At 36.6% G+C, this 20,999-nt stretch overlaps 2 protein-coding genes across 12 annotated transcripts in view; both read right to left on the reverse strand.

The window, feature by feature from the left end:
• Positions 1 to 1,878: 1,878 nt before the first annotated feature.
• LOC117408280 (zinc finger protein Gfi-1-like) lies at positions 1,879 to 12,739 on the reverse strand. 3 transcript variants are annotated; one of them, XM_034013174.3, is made up of 7 exons: positions 12,415 to 12,739; positions 7,868 to 8,093; positions 6,859 to 7,059; positions 5,817 to 6,214; positions 5,398 to 5,535; positions 5,083 to 5,248; positions 1,879 to 2,842 (listed from the first exon to the last, which is right to left on the reverse strand). In XM_034013174.3, exons 2-7 carry the CDS (start codon positions 7,977 to 7,979, stop codon positions 2,664 to 2,666), a joined length of 1,194 nt encoding a protein of 397 aa, XP_033869065.3. In that variant the 5' UTR covers positions 7,980 to 8,093; positions 12,415 to 12,739; the 3' UTR covers positions 1,879 to 2,663. The 3 variants fall into 3 exon arrangements, with proteins under 3 accessions (XP_033869065.3, XP_033869062.3, XP_058887554.1); XM_034013171.3 differs by lacking the exon at positions 12,415 to 12,739 and adding an exon at positions 11,737 to 11,994; XM_059031571.1 differs by lacking the exon at positions 12,415 to 12,739 and adding an exon at positions 11,345 to 11,428.
• Positions 12,740 to 16,579: 3,840 nt separating this feature from the next.
• LOC117408183 (ecotropic viral integration site 5 protein homolog) overlaps positions 16,580 to 20,999 on the reverse strand; it is a 56,338-nt gene continuing 51,918 nt past the window's right edge. For 8 of the 9 annotated variants that reach the window (XM_034013163.3, XM_059031569.1, XM_059031570.1 and 5 more), the window contains one exon: positions 16,580 to 18,193. In XM_034013163.3, coding sequence (XP_033869054.1) covers positions 17,855 to 18,193 — 339 coding nt within the window. In that variant the 3' untranslated portion in view covers positions 16,580 to 17,854. The remainder of the gene's footprint in view (positions 18,194 to 20,999) is intronic. The other variant, XM_034013169.2, reaches the window with a different exon arrangement.

Raw genomic sequence — 20,999 nt, forward strand, 5'->3', positions numbered from 1 at the left:
ATAATACGCTTATGAAAAAAAAGTGTCTTCACAGTTAATAAAAAGTAATACCCCGTCCCCAAGATATTGCCTACATTTAAATTGAGAACATTACTCAAAGCCGTTCCAAATTTCTAGTCTTCGTATTTTTCCCCGGACAGCATAATGCTTAAAGAAACGAGCTAGGTCCAAGTATATTTTCTGAAAATAACCGGTAGCCATACACTGGCTAAACTATTAAAACATAATAATCTTCATTTTAAAAACTTTGAAAGGAGTCATAAAAACCTGCTTCCGTTTTACATTCTCGTAATAGCTCCATCTTTCGTTTGTTCAATATTTGTTTATCAATCCATAGACTGGACATATTTGGTTTACACCAGATGTGTTGCGTGTACATGTTGAAACATTAGCCAAAGGAGTGATTTAAGGGAGGAGACATATATGCTTGCACTGCGTTAAATAACACCGCTATAGGTAAATCCAAGTGCACACAGATTCGTATTGTTTAAACCCGCAGTTAAAACGATTTTAACAATAGGTAAATAGTCTTACTTTTGTATTGGTTCATAGGCTATATCACAGTTCCTCTATTATTTAAGCATATTAGACGCTGCAAAACCCAATATTTAGGTTTTAAACATTCATCTTATGGAACAGATTTAAGCACATCTTGGTGTTTATTTTAATTGGTTAAGAATATAATTGAGACGCACAAAAAACTCAAGTCTACAGTGTTGTAATACGTAAATATAAATATGTTGCGTAGGTGTTTTAATTTGTAAACATTAGCTTCACAGTGCATCACTAGATATTAGAACTAGAAACTATTTCAAAGTGATGGTTGCATTTAACAAGGGTAGCCTCTCTGGACACGTCGGTTCAGTGAGATGCTGTTTTTGTTTTCGCATCTTTGAACCGGCCGCAGGTAGCCTAAACTCGATAGGTAATTCGATCATCATTAAGGTGGACGAAGGAAAACTCAGTATCTCGTGAAAGGCTTGTCTTTCAATAAGGAAGATTAGCTTTTGCACTTTGTTCACTGAGTTGAGCTTTACCAACTGGCTAGCTAGGGGTGCTATTAAACATTTACGACATGAAACAAAGGTGTGCTCTCGTGTCTCCTCTTACCCGGTTTACATTACACTGTTACACAAAGGCTACATCGAATCTGCCTCATGAATAATAAGGCATGCAATCTGCATGATGCATTTTTAATAAAACCACCCTAATTACGTTAACTATTTTATATATATTTATATATTATTGCAATTCCCGGAACAACGTTTCGATTGTGCTTTGATTCACTATGGGGAGGCATTCATGAAAGGATGGTATATAGGCAGGCGCTATAGGACATGACTGTCACTTGTGTGCAGTATCTTTGAATATGAACAATCTTACAACGCACCACACAACATGCTTTATATTTAAAAGATACAGCGGTTTCCAAGTTCAAGCTGTTAAAATCTGAAAACAAATGGGTTGAAAAATGCAGCTACTGTGACACAAATCTGTTGATAAAAACACATGTTCTTATTCGTAATTTTTAAAAAAAACCAACAGTGTACAAGCGACGTTTTGCGTGTTTAGATCGATTTGGCAGTTATGTTTTGCAGGGCAACAATGTGTTTTTTTGATCTCCCCAAAGACGCGCAAAGAATTAAACCTAGCACCACATTAACATTTCTGAAAGACACAAGTTTGTGTTTATGAACAAACAACATTGAATTCCGAGGACTCCTGTGTATAATCACATATAAAAGTTCATATATAAACAAGCCAAACAGAAACTAATGCAAACTTAACAGACCATATTATTTTTGGTATAAATAAATAAATAAATAAATAAATAAATAAATAAATAAATAAATAAATAAAAGCCACTGCTTGTTTTTTTCTCTTAATATTTATTTAAAAGTATATTTAATCAATAAATAGGAAATATAGCATCACACAGCAAATTTCAAATAACTCCAAGATATAAAATAGTTCACAAGCACGTTTTTTTTGTCTTCATAACTACGAGCAGGATAATTACAAGGCATATCACACAATAGTATTCAATGGGTTGTCCTTCGGAGTCGTCCACGGTTTTTCCATGTTAATTCTCTCTATTGAAACGATCCAAGGAGCAAGTTAGCTTCACCCCTCTCAAACAGGTGCCGTTAAGTAACCACAACATAGTCACGCGAGTTAAAAAAAAATGTGCAAAATCTATTTGCCTTGAACGTATCTAACACAAAAAATACTGATTGACATATGTGCTTATAATCAGTGATACCTTAACAAAAGCTTTAACATGTTCTCCGACTCACAATACTTGTAATTCACTACAAAAAGAGTTCTTGTATTTGCGAAATTAATCTCAGGCCATAGCATGTAGTGCATTTCAGAATGTGTTTTTTCTCCAGCAGTAATTTGAATTTTTTTTTTTAAACAAGCCTTGTTCACTATTTTGTGTTTCATTATACAGGCCATCAAAATATTGCTCTTTTAAAATATATAACACTGGCCTATACTGAGGGTTTGAATACCGGCAGTGGCGTTCGGGAAGAACGGTCAAATAAGTAATGGTCTGTAAAAACGCCCTCACTGCCGGCTGCTATACAGTTTAGTGTTTGGTGTGGCGGGTTTGTTTTCCAAAGATGCGCTGGTTTAAAGTCCGTGTTTTCTTGTGATTATTATTTCAGTCCGTGCTGTGTTTCTTTGTGTCTTCTCAAATCCACTTTTCTTTGGAACCCCTTTCCGCAGAGGTCGCAGCCAAACGGTTTGAAGCCGGTGTGCTTGCGGCTGTGTGTGATCAGGTTGGAGCTCTGGCTGAAGGCTTTCCCACACACCTGACACTTGTGAGGCTTCTCACCTGCATAATAAATAATTACAAGAAAAAAAGACATATATGTTAGAAAAAAATCAGCCAAAGCAACTACAATATTTACGTGCGGCCTTTATACGTTTTCTTGCTCAGATGTCTGTTTCTATTCAAGATTGTAACTTCTGAACGCCTTGTGGATTGACAAAACGAAACGCGAATAATTACAGATTTATTTTTAAAGAAACGATTATCCCAAAATACCCCAAAAGCTGCTAGCTAAATACAACAACAACAACAACATTGCGCATGTAGGCCTATACCGCCTTTCAAAACCAGGTCCTCTCAAAGCGTTGAACTAATTCTAGAAGATTTAAAAACAATACTTTGAAATGAACGAAGCATGTTAGTTGTTAGTCAGCTATTTAAAAACGAATTCATAACCTTAAGGCAATGTACCACGAAATGCCTTTTAAAAAATATATGTTTTGAAAAGAGTTTTAAAAACAGGAACAGGGCACTGCCTGTCTGACAAAAGGTGCTAACGACTTCTGAAGGCTAGGGGCGAGGCGATGTCCTTTCACCTCTGGTACGCATTGTAAACCTTGCAACGCGCAGCAGACTGGCACCCTGTTAGCGCGGTGTAATGCCAGGGATGCATGGAGATAATAATTCAGTGAGATATAATGAAGCAAGACCATGTAACGCCTTATAGGTGAAGCCTTATAGATCATCGATGACCAATCATTTGGGAGCGCACACTGGTATTAAGTGTGCCTTGTTATCTTAAATACACATCCTTCCAGCTTTTCAGCACGGACATCAATTCACAGATTGGCGCTGCTATAGACACACTAGCAGCACCAGACGTCCAAAATCTAGGAAAAGTCTGCCAACAGTAAAGGCATCCACCAACTGTTTTCTCTTAATAATTTAACTGTGAAAACGCGTCTTTGGCTTCCTGTTGTAGGCTAGCACAGAAGATATATAGCCTATTGTATTTGCAGAGGGCCCTCTTTTACGCGCCGCATCTTCATTAGGACCGTCTTGTTCGTGATGATAAACAAACAGCTGACTGCATCATTGCTACAGTCTGTGAATTATACACAGTTCATCTGCCTTTCAATTATTGTAATGGCTTTATATTTGCAACAGCCCTGTTCAATGGAGTAGGCTACACACTACTTTGTTATGTTGTTGTTGTTGTTTTTTTGTAATTGTCCAATTTTCATTACTTATCCCACTCAATTTAAATCCCACATATTTTACAATTTAAACCACGGACATATATATATATATATATATATATATATATATATATATATATATATATAGCATTCGATTAACCCTTTCACGTATGCTGACGTCATATGGGACAGATAAAAAAACCCTCTCTTCTAGTCTATATGGGGACACATGGATGACGCAAATGGATATAAGGGTGCATTTTCCCCCATATAAGCAATAGAAAAAAATGCAATGAAACATGATTTATTATCTGTCCAAAACATTTTTCAGCGATTTAAGCTATATGAAATGCATGAAGGGGTTAAACAAATTTGCCAACTAAGCGCTAACCCTACTGACAATGGTGCCATTACGCATGCAATATTATATCATCCATTATATAAGCTCTGGTCTTGTACACACAACAGTATCTGCTTTCAATGCCTATCACTTTGCACTGATTCTTGGGAACGCACGTGTCCCGACAACAACAGCGCACAATACCAAAGCAAATGTTTATCAAATGAAATCAGATCAATCGATGTCCTAAAAGCCTTTTGTTTAGTCTAAAGTCTCCTTTTGTCCAATGTATGTATTTGGACATGACGGAAGTCTCAGCTGGGATGCTGCTCTTTTCATCTGTCAGCCTGATTTCAGTGGCCCTTTAAATCATACAACTATAATCCCCTCAAATCATCTCACGGAGAAAGCCTTTCTAAATAAACACAGCCCGGATCATATTGAGGTAACACTGATTGAATTGCGAGGTTTCCATTATTCAACAGATGTCGTTAATGTAATCATAGTCAAATAACCTTCCTTTGACAGGTATTGTTAGCTGGTTTTAATATTGCAGAGGCTATGAGAGCTTATAGGCCCTTCACATACAGCACAGTACGGAAATATTACAGTCAGAACTGAGGTAGGTACCTGATACTTTAGTGGAACCTGAGCTATGGGCAATGCCAGTCACACAGTCTTTGTGCCAGTGCTTTTAATATGGAGTACATGTATTTATTCTGGGGCATAATGCACACAGGGAGCTTAGCTGAACCATCATTTACCTGTGTGAATGAAGGTGTGTTTCTTCATGTCTGACTTCTGATGAAATCTTTTGCCACAGTACTGACAGGGATAAGGTCTGGTATCGGAATGAATTAGCAAGTGAGTGGACAAAGTTGAAGATCTTTTAAAAGTTTTACCGCATATTTTGCAATCAAAACTTCTCTCCTAAAAAAAAACGAAACAAAAAAACATGAGATAAATAAAAGGTTCAAACAACTATTTCTAAACCAAACAAATAGATAGCATACTTCAACATAATGCATTTCCGCAGATTATACTTTATATTGAAGCTACGTAGTTAATTCATTAGGTACCTGAGAATGAACGGCTTTGTGTTGCTCCAAGCTTACTGCGTGCCCAAATGTTTTCCCACAGATTTCACAGGCGAAAGGTCTGGTACCACTGTGAGACCTTCGCACGTGAACCTCCAACCCGTGAGGAGTGGAAAATACCTGGAGTGACGTGAAGGGGAGACGAGAGGTATAATCACGTGTTCCCAGACAGTCTGTACTAGAGCCTACATAACTCTAGGCCTACATAACAAGAGCCTACATAACAAGACAACAAAAGGTACATGTATTTTCATTTCATTGTGTTAAATGTAAATGGGACTTTTGCGCATTGTTCAGTTTATCAATTTCGTTGTCAAGTGTAAATTCCTGATATTGACAGTAATAATAATAATAATAATAATAATAATAATAATAATAATAATAATAATGCTCATCCACACCTTGCTACATTTAATACACTTGTACGATTCGTTGAGAAGAAGGCGGGTGCAGACCAGGTCTGACTCAGCCTTGATCTCGGGCACCTTGTCGTGCAGACAGCGGGCGTGCTCCGGATAGCGTCTAGTCTGGGAGTTTCTTTCGAAGATTCCTGTCGCTGAGCTATAGTCGTTGTAAAGTCCCATTGCTGAACTCCGCTCGCTAAAAAGAGTATTGTCGGAGCCACTCTCGCCATAAAGCGCTAGGTCGGTGCTCTGTTTTTGGAGGGCAGGGTGGCGATAATTCTGCTGCACCAGGTGCCTTAGTTCAGATCCAGGGTAATCACGCCAGGCATAGGGTCTGAAAGGGATGGAGAACGGGTGCCTCTCGTCAACAGATGGAGAGAGTGACTTTTCTGAATCTGTAAGGAATATACAATAACAATAAAAAAAACAGCAATAGCAATATCAAACTGGAAATGCGTGCCTAGGCTATATACTGCAATTAAATAGTTAGACAGATTTGAAAAAGTATATATTTATTCGTTAATTTGAATGCATAAGCGCAACTTACACATCTTTATTGAGTTTCTCTGATAGCTTAAAGTGTCATAAACGAGATAATTTGGGTGTTTGCAGTCCGCAGCAATCTAGTGCCGAATCTTCCCTGGCTAGGATATTAATAGGGCTGATGATTTATTTTACTAAATAATAAAATCCCTGTCTTCAGATCATTTTATTTACCGTGGACGACAACATTTACCCACTTTTTCATTTTGGTAACAGCTCGTTTTCATCTTAATTTTAAAGCTATTTTTGTAACGTTTGTTCTTTTCGATATCGTACTTTAAAAACATATTGTTCAAATAATTAAAACATATCACTAAGGAACAAACTATTTTTAAATGCTATTGTTGTCTTTTTGGTGTTCATGGGAATCAATCAAGTTCAGTTGCGAAACAACGCATTCTATAAAACGCAGATAGAGATCCATTTGCCTCAAGATACTCGCTCACATTAACTGAAATAGTATCATTATAACTGTATATGATATAACTGCACTTGCCTGGTGATGCAGATGGAGAAGGCGGCCTCCAGTAATCTTCATAGTCTGAAGATCTGCCACAGACACTACCCTCACAGCTCAGCGGAGACTTGGAGGAGAAGTCAGCCGTCTCAACCAGGTGAGACTCCGGCGAGAATCTGCCTTTGGAATCTGAACCAGGAGACTCAGAGTGGCAGCTCGCTCCTTCTGGAATTTTAATTTCTGTGAGGAGCAATTGTACACAATGAATTAAATGCGAGTCAGAGTCAAGGCTTTGTGATATCTATAGCAGCTATCGTGAAAAGGTCGTTCTCATTATTTTTCTTATTTTAAACATTAGTATTTTTTATTCAGTGGAAAAACATATGCAACGGCTTATAGGAGACGTAAATTATATATATATATATATATATATATATATATATATATATATATATATATATATATATATAGTATTACAATAATATTCTGGGAAACATTATGAATTAAAAATGTTAATACAATCCTTGTTTTATTTTCGAAAAAAGAAACTTGAATGCAACTGTATTTCAGAAGAAAATTATATATATATATATATATATATATATATATATATATATATATATATATATATATATATATATATATATATATATATATACATACAAACAAATATAAAACACTTCTCTGCTATTAAACCTGCACGGGAAAAATGTAAAAAAATAATGTTAGATGATAAAAAAAAAGTAAAATGCAGCACCATGAAAACAAAAACACCAAACACAATTTAATTTCATTCATAAACATGAACAGTAGCAGAGAACAGAATAACCGTGATTTCTGTTTTTAATTTCTTGCAGTTGTAATTTGTACTTCTCTTCCTTTATTAAGAGAATTCCATATAAAACGTCTTACACTCAAGGAATTCACATAAACGTGTCAATAACATACCATACCGAACAATAACTGGAGAAAATTATATTTTTAAAAGCAAAAAATATCATATATGAATCATTTGACTTTATGGAATAAGGACTAAAAAATGTCATACCTGCACATATATGTGTTAAAATATTATCCAGTCTGTTGTAGTCGTCTTCTATGGACCTCGGTTGATGGTAGCTGTGAGCTTTCTTACTCTTCACCAAAAACGACCTGGGCATGTTGAATCCTTCACTCTCAGCTTCTGTCAAAGCCTCCAAAATCAGGGAAGAAAGTCGGGTCTGGATGGAAGTCACTCGTGCACAGGTCCTCGTTTATATAGTCCCTATATCTCTCTGTAAAGATTTGAACATCATTGGTTGATGACGACGCCAATATAAGGTTTTTTTGTTGGCAGGAGGTGGAGCATGCGTGGCGCTGCCTCTCCGTTTACCAGGTGTTACCCAGACAGGTGATTAAAGAAACCTCTATCATGCAAATCCCTGGCCTGTGATTGGCTGATCTTGGAACAAGTGGTAGTCGGCTGGTTGGATCCGACAGTATTTCCACTGGGAATTGAGGATGAAGGCATCAGGATAAGTGACGCTATCTATCACTTTGTTACCCAATACCTTACCACCGGGGCTGGGGGGGGGGTTAGGAAATGCGTAACCTGGCCACGACTTGCCAGCGCGACCTATGCGGCATGTATTTACTGGGTATAATCTTTTGTCTATAATTTAGCTTCTTATAAAACATATAAACTTGTAGTTGCTGTACCACAAAAAAAACAAAAAAAAAAAAACAAATAATAATAATAATAATAATAATAATAATAATAATAATAATAATAATAATAATAATAATAAAAAGTTGTAACGAGGTTCCTTTTAACTTTTTCTTTTTTAAGCGTTTTTTTAAATGTATTTATTTTTAATTATTATAGGCGAATGATAGTCCTATATTTATACAACACAAGACAATATAATCCTGGCGTTTCATGACTTTTGAATACCCTTCTATTGTATTATGTATTTCCTTATATTATTATTTTATTTTGTGAACGCCACCCTATATGTCGCAAACATTACCACAGAAGTCATATATTAATTCTACAGTGTATCCAATTGTGATGTAATGTAACCAAATCAGATTAGAAGGAGCTATTTCACCGTTGTAATATTTAAGATGTAGTAGCCCAGAAAAACAACATATAGACCTTTTTTGAAAGCTTATTCAAGTGCAGGTAATGGAGAAGTTAAGGAATACAGTGCATTGTATTTATTTGTTGCTAGATTTATAGTGGCATTAGATTGTAGGCCCTATGGTTAATTCTAAAGCAAATATGCATTAGGGCCCTATAGCCCATATAAGTGTATATTATTAACCACACATGTTGCTAACAACTTTACAATAAGTGTGCATGACGTCTGTGATGTGAAGTGAACCAGGGTAATTATGGGCTACGGGAGACACACGCTGTCCACGCGCTGACCCTTCTGCAGGCTCGAGTTTCTTCCAGGGATAAGGTGAACTCGAGAGGGTAAACATAGCTGCCTGTTCGCTGCTCACACTGCCCATGCACTGATACCATCCACTCTAATTATAGGACACACAACAGTAGCTGCGTGCGTTCACTTCACACAGCAGACTGCAAACAGGCACCATGCGCTATTCCATTTCTTTACAGCGTTGTGCTCCAGCGATTCCTCTCGTCCTTTCACTGGAACGTCTCATTATTAAAAAAAAAAAAAAAAAAAAAAAAAAACGAGACTCGTCTCATAGGATACCTACTGCCTATTGTGTTTTAGTTCGCCATTTAATAAGAAAATATCCAATGCAGATGTCTCGTTGCCTGTTTTTTTTTTTTTTTTTGTAGAGAAAATAATTACATTATAGGAGGCTCTGTAAGCCTAATCATAAAACAAAAATATAACAAAATAACCAGAAATGCCACATGTTGATGTTAGTAATGACGCATTCAATTATTCTTCTTCCAATTAGGTTATCGTGTATACATTCTCATTCTACACTTTGAAATACAGCACACGTGCGAGAATGTTAACCTCTGCATTTTAACGCGATGTTGAATCTCCTGTCAAAGGTTTGTAGGGGCTATGTTGCGTGTAGGGATGTGTTTTTTATATTTATGCAAATGAACATACGGGAGTCAAAACGGTATGCAACAGGTGGTAAAGGCATCTCGGTGTTTATACTGTAAATACATTGTAAGCTGTAAAGACGCATCACAGCTTTTTTTGGCAGCAGTTGTGTTTCTGTTTGTGTCTAAAGTCTTGCAACAAACAAGCTTTTTTAAACATTTGCATTAGATTATGTTATGGTTAGCCTATTAGATCTTTTTAAGTGTTGTGCGTTGACATTCTTTTTTATAGCCTGTGTATATTTGATACTCAAATACCATGTCATAACTACAAGCTGGTGGGAAATGTACCCTCCTGTTTCAGCTGCTTCCATAATACAAACACCACCAACCTTGAGAAGGAGCTCGCGTTAACCATCAGCACCCAAAGAAATCAAAGCATTGATAAATATGTTGACACAATATTTATGTCTGTCTCGCGCACAGACAGGCTGGTGTGCCCTCTGTCGATAACCAGCAATAAGACATCATCGTGCGTTTTTTTTAAAGATGCAACAGTCGATGTCATCACAGCCTATATTGATCCAAATCAATTGCAAATTCCAGCAGTAGTTACTTGCCAACACAACTGCGGTACGATATTCCTACTTTTATTTCCCTTTCTTTATATAAACTGAAACCTTTTTTTTTATTTTTGACATATACCATGTTTTATTAAACCAGACAATCAACGCAGAATTTTTTTAAAAAAAGTGTAGTAACAACATTATTATTATTTACAAACTTCTGTTCTGAAAACGATATTTCTGCAGTTTAGCGATTTGCTTTAGTGAAATCTGAACCAGTTCAGTAAATAAAATCATTGCTTTTGCGATCTGCTAATCCGCTCTGTCCAAGGACGAACAATACAGCACGTAGCCTGTATGTAATGCACCCAATAAATGTGGGAAAGGGAATGGACTGTTCCATCTGCAAGAACACAGCCAAGATAAAACAGGTTACACACATGCTTGGGACTCACAGCTTCCATTGATGATATACCTGTACCCAAAGCCATCAAAAGCAGCAACTTGACGAAGTATACTTCGAAGCACATTCTAAACATTTACCATTAGCTATGAACCCACGTTATACCAGGCTTCTAGTAGGCTATTATCTTCAACATTTCGTTTTAACTTGGAAACAGTATTCAAAAGTTTTTTTGGTTTTTTTTTTAAGTAAATGAATCAAAAGAAAAACCCTGCTGTGGTGTAAAGCAACATTGATTCTGGGTTGTTCGCTCCAAGTTTTGAGCTTTGTTCTAAAAAGTTAAGAAAACTTAAAGCAAAACAGTACAACAAATGAATAATTAATAAATAAATAAATAAATAAATAAATAAATAAATAAATAAATCCTAACTTGTTGTATTTGAAATGTAAGACATTGTTCACAGAGCTGCAATAAAAGTAATGATGGAATTGAAATAAATGACTTTCCTGTCAAATAAAATATTCACAAACACGTACCTTTTCGAGTGACAGCAGAACGCAAAAAGTAGCCTACTTTGTATTTCCCCCAAAAAAACACGATGGGGAATTTCTTTAACTGAACTCCAACAGGACTTTGCATGCAAATGTTTTACTGCGATACGGTCTTCTGTTGGATAAATCGCATGCCAAAAAACATGACTGATAGTTATATATGCAAGATGTAAACTTTCTCCTTTGCAGGCTACAGTTATGATTGACACAAAACTTTCATTAGCGCGCTCGCAACCCTGTAATTCACCAATCATTTAGTAACATCGTGTTTATTTATTAACAGCGCTATAATTAATGGTGCGTGCATTCTCATTAATAATACTACGGATTGCAAAAATACAATACAATCAATTAAATTAAATTAAAATGTAACTTACTTATATTGATTGTTGTAGGACTACTGGTGACTCAGATGAGACGGGATTAATTACAAATTATAAATCCACAACAGGCGTGTGGCGAATAAAAGATTGCTAAATTCTGTCAACGACATAACTATAGTGTTCTAAACAGGCTACTTCTGAAAATTATATTTCAATTTCAGCTCTAATGGTCCAGCCCCCAAACCACAAGACAACTTCCTGAACGTTAGAAACAACTTCTGCAATGGATTTCATAAGTGAATACAGGCAAGACATAAACGTCAGTTTTCTTAAAATTAATAGAATCCTATTTCATTTTCATTATATTTCTTGGATCGCAACATGTAGACTTTAGTGATCTGTCAATATATGTCAAAAATGACTAATATATCCGGAATTAAACTGATTTGTATATACATTTCTCTTATAATATCTATAAAAGAGCTCTATAAAAAGCAACACAGACATGTACAATGTTATTTCGCTTAAACACAATAATTATTGTGTTTAATCATTTTGCGTCTAAAAGGAAGGGTGTAACTGGTATTTTGGTATACCAGTATATACAATATATATATTTTAAAAATAAAAATAAATAGGAATGTACAGACGTAAATCTTAACTTGATTCATATTTCTTTGTACTTATTTATTTTAAACGAAAAAAAAGAAAGAAAAGGACAGAAAAACTCACAATTCACTGCAGCTGCAGAAAAACACCATGGTTTAATGTAGCGCCCCCTACGTTCTGCTCTGTCGCTCTGAGCAGCTCAACAATCATCCAATGTCCTGTACCGAACATAACTGAATTGGAGCTTTTGCTCATTTCCGTTTGAGTGTAGGTAATTCTTAAATTTGGATTCGCATATGGGCGGGGGAACCCACTTCCAGTATTTACTGGCATTAAAATCCCAAAGTAATGCTATACATCAACCCACACTACAGACTACAACACGGTCATAACAGATTTGCTACCAAAATTAATGAAGACAGTAGTCTGTCTGTCTGTCTGGTCTGTCTACCCCCTCATTTAAATGTTGCATTGCTGTAAAATACGCATTGACTTATGAACTAACAGGTCTGTTTAATTATAGGAATCTATAGGTTTATTTAGGGTTTCTAAGTCTTTTTTCTGCTCTCAGTATCCTCTCAGACACGCACACGCACTGAATGAAAGAACCGTGGCTTGGAGTTCTTGACGCGTGAAAATCTAACACCAGATCGCCGCATAAAAGCAGCTGTACAAACTCATACACGTAGTTCCTCTTTTCATTTACAGTACACTATGGTAGTCTTTTATGTACTTTTGGTTCCTTTGTTAACTTGATTTTGTGTTCAGTTTCGAGGAAGTCGGGAATAGATAGATAGCCATATATAACCCTTTTCAGATTTGGTTGTAAAGCGACACATAACGTGACTGTTGGGTTCAGCTTCCTTTTTTTTATTAGGTGGTCTGTCCGTCACAAGCCGGGACGCTGTTGTAAATAGGTTGAAAATTCATTGATCAGGTTTTGAAGGGCCTGCAATACGCCGGGTCAGATTAACGCAGGGGCTTTAGGGGCCCATGAGGCATCAGATTTTGAGGGGCCTCAAAATATATAATTTATAATACAATATCTACAAAATCAATAAGTAGCGTGTGACTGGATCGGATATTACTGGTCTGTTTTGCGTTGGAGAAGCAGGGTCTGCCTGATCATAGGTGACTTGACCTGTGATCAAGTCACGTGTCGCTTTTATCAAGTGTGCTGCGGTGTGAACGTGACGCAGATCAGAACCTGTAACTGTGTGACAAAGCAGTACCTAGGAAGTGTGAGAGTGACGCTGCAGAAACACAAGTGCAGTGTCATCGCGGAGAAGATATGTTAAAAAAAAAAAAACCACCAACGCTGACACGCTATTTTAATACAATACCAACAAATATCAGTCTATGTGAAGGTACCAGTACTTCGGAAAATACATTGGAGTGAAATCAACAGGCGGAAACGACCTGGGTTTATATGGATTACAGTGGGACAATCTCCAATGGAAAAATAAAACTCAAAAGTCTCACCCTTTTCTCACTAGTAGTTTCGAGCTGTGTGTAGTTCTCTTTTAGACTGAGAAAGTCTCGTTCCAAATGCAAATAAACTAATTCATATTAAAATACCGGAGGTTATGATTCTATTATTATTCTTAAATCGGCCCTGGCAATATGGAAGAAAAAAGGGAACACATAACAGGTGTATTTACATAAAATGCGATTAGCATCGTTTTTGAACCCAATTACAGAGAACGCTCCGACTGGGATCGCGTATTATATCCGTGGAGAACACTATATTCTGCTTCTAGTTAACGGATTTCCTTGTGTGTCCACAGAACAGTGTATAAATAAACAAAGTTACATAAATATAAAGCTCGGTTTTTAAGATACGTGTTATATATAGTAGCAATCTCGGTTAACGCAGGCAGGCGCATCACACAGGGCGAGGCAATCCACACACAGGCGGAGGGCGGGCGCGAACCCGGGTCCTCTCGCACTAAAGCGCAGCGCCGATGCCGCTGTACAAAAGAGCTGACTCCTTTTACAAACAATCTAATATAAATCGTAGATCCTTGTAAGAGCTGATAGCGTCGGCTGTTGTGTTTGTAAGTCTGGCTGGGGAGACCAGGACTGTATTATTATTGTGTTCTGATTTAGCAATCTCTGATCTCTCCATGTTTATAAGGTCAACATGTGGTTATAACCTGAGCTTCTGCATATAGAACTATGTACCCTTGAGCAAGGTACTTTACCTAGACTACTCCAGTAAAAACCCAACTGTATAAATGGGTAATTGTATGTAAAAATAATGATTAAAAAATAATGTAATTGTATGTAAAAATAATGTGATATCTTGTAACAATTGTAAGTGGCCCTGGATAAGGGTGTCTGCTAAGAAATAAATAATAATAATAATACAAGTATAATATATAACCCATGTCTTGTACACATGACGTTCAGGAAAGGCCACCAGTGGCAAAGATGACAATTGTTACACAACAGCAGTTTAACAGCATATTTAGACATGTTTTGGTTTGTTTATCTCCTCTTTTACTTAAGCCTTTTCAAGAAACTCAGTTACACAAACTGTCGTATAGAATTGTCTATTCTACAATACTGGGTAAAACAGTATTTATTTAGCAGCCATCTTTTAGAAAGTAATAGTGGTGAAGCGAATTGTATATGAATCTCATCTCAATGTGTGTGATCACAGAGAGCGTTTTTTTTTTTCTTGGTTCCTGTGTGAAAATCATTTCTATTTTCAGGAGTCTGAAAAAGTCTGCCCAGTGTACAATCACTTTGAAAAGCAAAGAGCAAACTTGAGCAATTTCTTCAGAAGACCTCATTCACCTGGAGGGCAGTAGTGTGGAGTAGCGGTTAGGGCTCTGGACTCTTGACCGGAGGGTCGTGGGTTCAATCCCAGGTGGGGGACACTGCTGCTGTACCCTTGAGCAAGGTACTTTACCTAGATTGCTCTAGTAAAAACCCAACTGTCTAAATGGGTAATTGTATGCAAAAAAAAATAATAATAATGTAATTGTATGTAAAAATAATATGATATCTCATAACAATTGTACATCACCCTGGATAAGGGCGTCTGCTAAGAAATAAATAACATAATCTTTTCTTAAATGAGGGTGTCACCTCTTCAGAATAGACAGCTTTCTTCAAAATTTATTTTAGAATGTAATATTATTATCTCCTTCGAACAGGTGGCCACTCCCAAGGGATTTTAACAGTAAATTTGGCTCATTTTGAAACTTGCAATCAAACTGCTTTTTAATTGGGTTTTAGCTTAGTTCTATTTGAGTTTTTACAAAAAAGGTTTTGTGATAATTTACTTATGTTCTTCTTGTAATGGATGACTGATGGGCAAAATGGTGATTAAAAAGAAGAAAAGTAAAACTCAAATAATTCACACTTTTAATATCATATAATCATAACTTCATTGGTTAACTAAATCTAAAAGTTGCATGAACAGTTGAGGTATACAAATGACTCATTTTTGGCACCAGGGATAAGGGCACCTAACCAAGGAAGTTTGGTACTTTTAGATGCACATAGTAGAACTCTGTGATTGACTACAACTGCTATATACACACCAATAAAGATTAAGTTGGATCAGCTTCCAGTTACTTTAAACAAATCTTCCAAAAGGTTGGCACAGCCAAGGTCACTGAAAGTATGCTTTCAAATTCTGAAACCGTTTTCAAAACCACTTACTAATTTCAAGACTTTCAAGTTTCCTTTTCAGTTTCTCTCATATCAAACAGCCTTTGCTAACATAGTAAAATTCTGGAAAGTACTATACATTAAGAGCCATGATCATTTTAAACAGATTGTAGCTCATAGGATTAGCAGCTGCCTGGCAACCATAACCATTAAAGTAACAGCCAACCAGAGCGATGCCATCTACGGTATTGCTGAATCTGTCGATGGGTAGTCAGAATAACCCAAGCTTTGAATCCCAGTCAGACAGAGGTGCTTTTTTTTTTTTTTTTTTATTTAAACAGCCAGACATTAGACGACATAAAAAATGTAAAAGTAGTTGTCTGCCTTGTTGGGCACAACACAAGCAAAAGAATACCACGATTATTCGTTAATGTTTTTACCAGAATAGCACAGATATTTTTCTCTTCAAGACCTGCACCTTGTGGTGGCTGAATATATTGCCACGGGAGGCAAGAATAACAAAAGACCAAACTAATTACAGTAGCTTTAAAAGCCTGGGCCTTTTTTCAAGACAGTAGTTGATGCTGTATATATCCAATTCGTATTTCCATTCTTATATGAAGTCTTCTAGATGAGGAAAATAAACAGGACAGTAAGACGTTAATTAAATCAAAAAACCTTTAATTGTGATCAATTATATATATATATATATATAGATATATATATATATATATATATATATATATAAACCGCAAGTTAAGAATTCAATAGAATAGTGTTTTCGTAAATGTATATCGCTAGTGTTAACTGGCAAGCATGTGTTAACATACAATAAGCAGATACCATCTTTCCATCTCAGTGTTACTTTAGTAATATCTTGCAACACTAATCAGTTAGAATATATATTTATTTACAAACTACTGTATATCCCCTTTTTAGGTTGTGGACTGATAGAACTGATGAAAAACTGCAACAGCAGCACTCATGCTATATCAATAAAAAGGCATATCTTCAAGTCAATGCACAGATGTACAGATAAAGAAATACTGAGAGAACATATATACACACACATATATAATATATATATATATATATATATATATATATATATATATATATATATATATATATATATATATATATATATATAATCACACACAAACACACCAGTTACAAACACTATGTGACCATATTTCCTATCAACACATCAAAACATACATAAGAAACCAAACATTTTAAAAAGCCTACTGTACATCCATTTCTCATTTAGAATGTCATATTACTGTGACAGTAATAATAATAATAAAAAAAACTAAGTTGTTATAGAAATATCTCTGTGCTGTGGCCTATTTTGGCTCACATTAATACTACACATGGAGATGTCCCTTAAAATGCATTTTTGATTCCAATTCAATAAATTATTTTACTATTTTAGGATTCAAATGGCAGCTTGCTCATCAGATACCTCAAGGCCCTGATCAACCAACTCACAAAATATATCCAAAGAAATGGAAAGAGAAAAGCACAGTTTAAAAAATAAAACATGTCAAGTTTGTTCTGTCAAGCATAAAACACAATATTGCACAACATTCTTCTCAGGTGGTCTCCCAATTTATTGATCCAGCTGGCCCTGGTACGGTATCTCTTCCAGTCACTTGAAACCAGGCTTGTTAATGTTACGAGCACGATGAAGAGAAAAAGCACATTACGTAATACTGCAAGTGTCCCATTTCTCTTGTTCATCAACCCATTTTCAGTCTACTGCACGGCAACGATATGCACATTTGGCAACAGTCAGGCATATAATCCCTTCCTCCATCTACTTCGGATTACTGACTCCAACCTTCTTCCTGGTTGTTTGTATCTGATGCAAGGAAGCAAGAGTTATGGCAGACCAAACTTTTAAATCCCGTGGGTGAATTGAAAACCTCCCAGCTCATCAAACGGTAGTGGAATAGGATTCCATGTTCTTTTGACTGATTTCGTTTTGGCTGCTGGTCTGGGCAGGCTGGTACAGGAGCCCATCTCCACCCTCATCCGGATTGTCATTGTCACTGTCACTGTCCTCTATTCTAGCATGCAGCAGCACCTTTGGAGTTTTATGGCGGTGTACAAACGGACGAGGAACGCCGCAGATCAGATCCTCACTCATGGAATTGGACATTGGGTCTTCATCTGAGAAATGGAACTCTTCGTCTCCAATGTAGTGGTTCACTATGTGTATCCCTTCAGAAGTGGGTCGGTCTGACAAGCCCCTCTGTTTTTTTAAGAATTGGATCTGTACAACAAAAAAGACACAGGCTTCGTTAATTCATGTTACTTACACTTCATTGAGAACACAACTGTATTCAAGATTATGCTGTGAAAAAAACAACATTATATGGTAAAGATTAACTTCGAGATCAAGCGCAGGTGTCCAAACCAGCATTGCAATAAAAGGGGTAGCAGGCCTTAACCCTTTCACGCACACAGCTGTTTAAGTTTGAACTTTCTTTATAGCCTTATGAGAGGACATGTGCTTGAAAGGATTAAAACTGGAAAACAAATGCAAGAACATGCAATGCAAAAAGAAATAAAAAAGTGTATAAAATATACATATGCAGATGCAAGAAGACAGCAGCAAGGTGTGCACTTTGTGCTTTAAAAATGAGAAGTGGAATTCTAAACCCAGGTGATTTTCCAGTCACAGAAGTACATATACAGTACAGACTGCAGTAATGTCTGATGCTGATGCACTGCAGGCAGTCACTCTTACCTGCTACAGACTACCTCATCAAGCCAGGCATGTGGGAAGAAGGCAGTGAAGTGAGAGCAATTTAGGGAAACCACCACAAACCACATCACATACAGCAAAAGCATTTTTACATGGGCTACCATTGAAGTTCAGGTCAAGTTATTGCCTTTAAACCCATGGCAAGAAATAACAATGACTTTAGTTGTAGTGAGACTTCCTAGCATTGTCCAGGTAAATGCTTAGTGCTGTTAAAGGTAACTGTGGAGAGCAGGGTAATGTCTAGTAATCAAAAACAGAGATGAAGTGCCCAGGTGTAACTAAATCATACATCAAATTACTTTTATTTCTGGGGAAAAAAGAGAGGGGGGGTGAGTAGTACTGTTTTAATTGTTATAATGATTTGAAGTGCATCAACTGGGGACATTAGAAGAAACCGCAGAATTAGCTTTGAATATACTTTAAAACTTCCAAGCCTGATGTTGACCTCAGTCAGATAAAATGATAGCATTGAAAATGTTGCAGGTTTAGCAACTGACTGTGGGAGACCGAAGGAAGAGGAAGCAGTTAAAGTGAGCAAAAGCAGTATTCCAAAAAGGATGAAATGAGTTTCTCAACCCTTTTCAGTGCCCAAATCCTCTATCTACTGCTGTAAAACTGGCAGCAACACATACAATTAAGATCTAAGCAGGGTCATTTTATTAGTATTATTACTTGAATGTTTTTTTTATGGCTTGGTTGGGATGCTCAGACCAATTTGTTAGCACTGTAAGTTCTTAGCAATAACTCGAGATTCATATACATATAACATTTCCATTCTCTAATCAGTCATCTTTTTTATTGCTGTTGAGAAGATGCTACAGTTGATTAAATGTGATTAAATCGTGTTTGAATTTACAAAAGAATAGAAACAGAACGTATGCCATTTGAAAACAAATTGAATACAGTTTTTGCGTGCATGCAATTAATCAGTTTCATTTTTACTGGAGTCAAAAGATGCTGTGGACGTAACAAAATTCAGAACTGGTGACGATTGTAAAAAACCAAGGCTTCCAGTGATTCAGAACAGGAAACCAAAATAAAAGCTACGTCACCCATAGGTCATGACTTCTCAACCTTAAATGTAGTAGTGTAAGGTTTTGCGCTCTTTCAAGACCTTTAGAAAATACGTGATTGAAATAGAAACAAAATAGCTGCAGTGATAACCATTAGTGTATCTCAACTTGGAACTTCATACAGCTAGACTGAACCACAGAGGATCAGAAATAAATACCGAGCCTGCAGACAAGCTCTGCTGCGTGTAGAACAATCAGCATCTTAAAGGGTTTCAATCTAGTTCTTTTTTTTGTTAGTCACTGTCTTTGCGTGACTAATCTAATTACCACATACAAACCATGTGACAGCAGCTATTTAAAAAAAAACACACATTTTAAAACACACTTTTAAATAAAGAATTTCACACTGGTTTTACAGAGGCATCTTCACAACTCTACAGCATGACTAGATACGTGTGAATTAAAAGCATGTGGTAGTGATATTTAAATACTGGTTTCCCCTCCAAAAAAAACGCTCTTAATAAATGAGTGTATGTGCTGAGCTACACAACTGCTGGTACATGCATACAGCCACAGACTGCAACAACAGGTGCATTACTAAATAATCACAGTAATGTGTCTAACCTTATCCAAGGGTAAGTGTTTTTCAATTGTTGATTGAAAATGTATACAGAATGCAACAAAGGTCATATCTCTCACAAGTGAGCAGCCTTGGGCTACATCTCTTCTAGAACATGAACATGTATACTACGAAAGCAAAGCAAATAGTACACACTAACTTCCTGAGACAGACTAATCAAGAGGTATACTGCAAACTCTCTACAGTCGGTAAGTGTTTACACTGAATTCTTAGCTGTGAAGTTCTATCTTTACTCAAACTTGATCCTGCTAAAATTCAAGTACGGTGTTTGTAAACCACATGACCTCTGCACGTACTATCTTATCACATCACAGGTTCCTTAGGCCGACCACAACCACTTAAATCAGACTCCGGCAGCGAGGTGACTCGGGATCTCTGACACGTACTGACAATCTGATAGTGCTTTCAGCAGCCCAGCAAACCCATGTAAAACTCTGCTTGCAGGGGGAGCAAATCTGATCGTCTCTCCTTTGCCCAGCTGCACTTTCAAGATAGGGGGTTTTGAAAAACACAATGCATGATTTACTGCAGTGCAATTTAACCACAAGACACTAATTTTTTTGTGCAAATCTGACCGTCTCTCTCTCTCTTTATAATTCACTGACCGGGGGAAAGTGTTTTAATTCATATGTGGGTTGCACCAGACATAACTGTAATG

The sequence above is a fragment of the Acipenser ruthenus genome, chromosome 10 (genome assembly GCF_902713425.1).
Source record: "Acipenser ruthenus chromosome 10, fAciRut3.2 maternal haplotype, whole genome shotgun sequence".
NCBI classification, from domain to species: Eukaryota; Metazoa; Chordata; class Actinopteri; order Acipenseriformes; family Acipenseridae; genus Acipenser; species Acipenser ruthenus.

Excerpts from the sequence above, each read along its gene's own strand:
- LOC117408280 (XM_034013174.3), bottom strand. The coding sequence starts at position 7,979 with ATGCCCAGGTCGTTTTTGGTGAAGAGTAAGAAAGCTCACAGCTACCAT. Across the intron at positions 6,215-6,858 it reads TTCTCCATCTGCATCACCAG|ATTCAGAAAAGTCACTCTCT; the intron begins GCAAGTGCAGTT and ends TATTCCTTACAG. Across the intron at positions 5,249-5,397 it reads ACAAAGCCGTTCATTCTCAG|GAGAGAAGTTTTGATTGCAA; the intron begins GTACCTAATGAA and ends GTTTTTTTTTAG.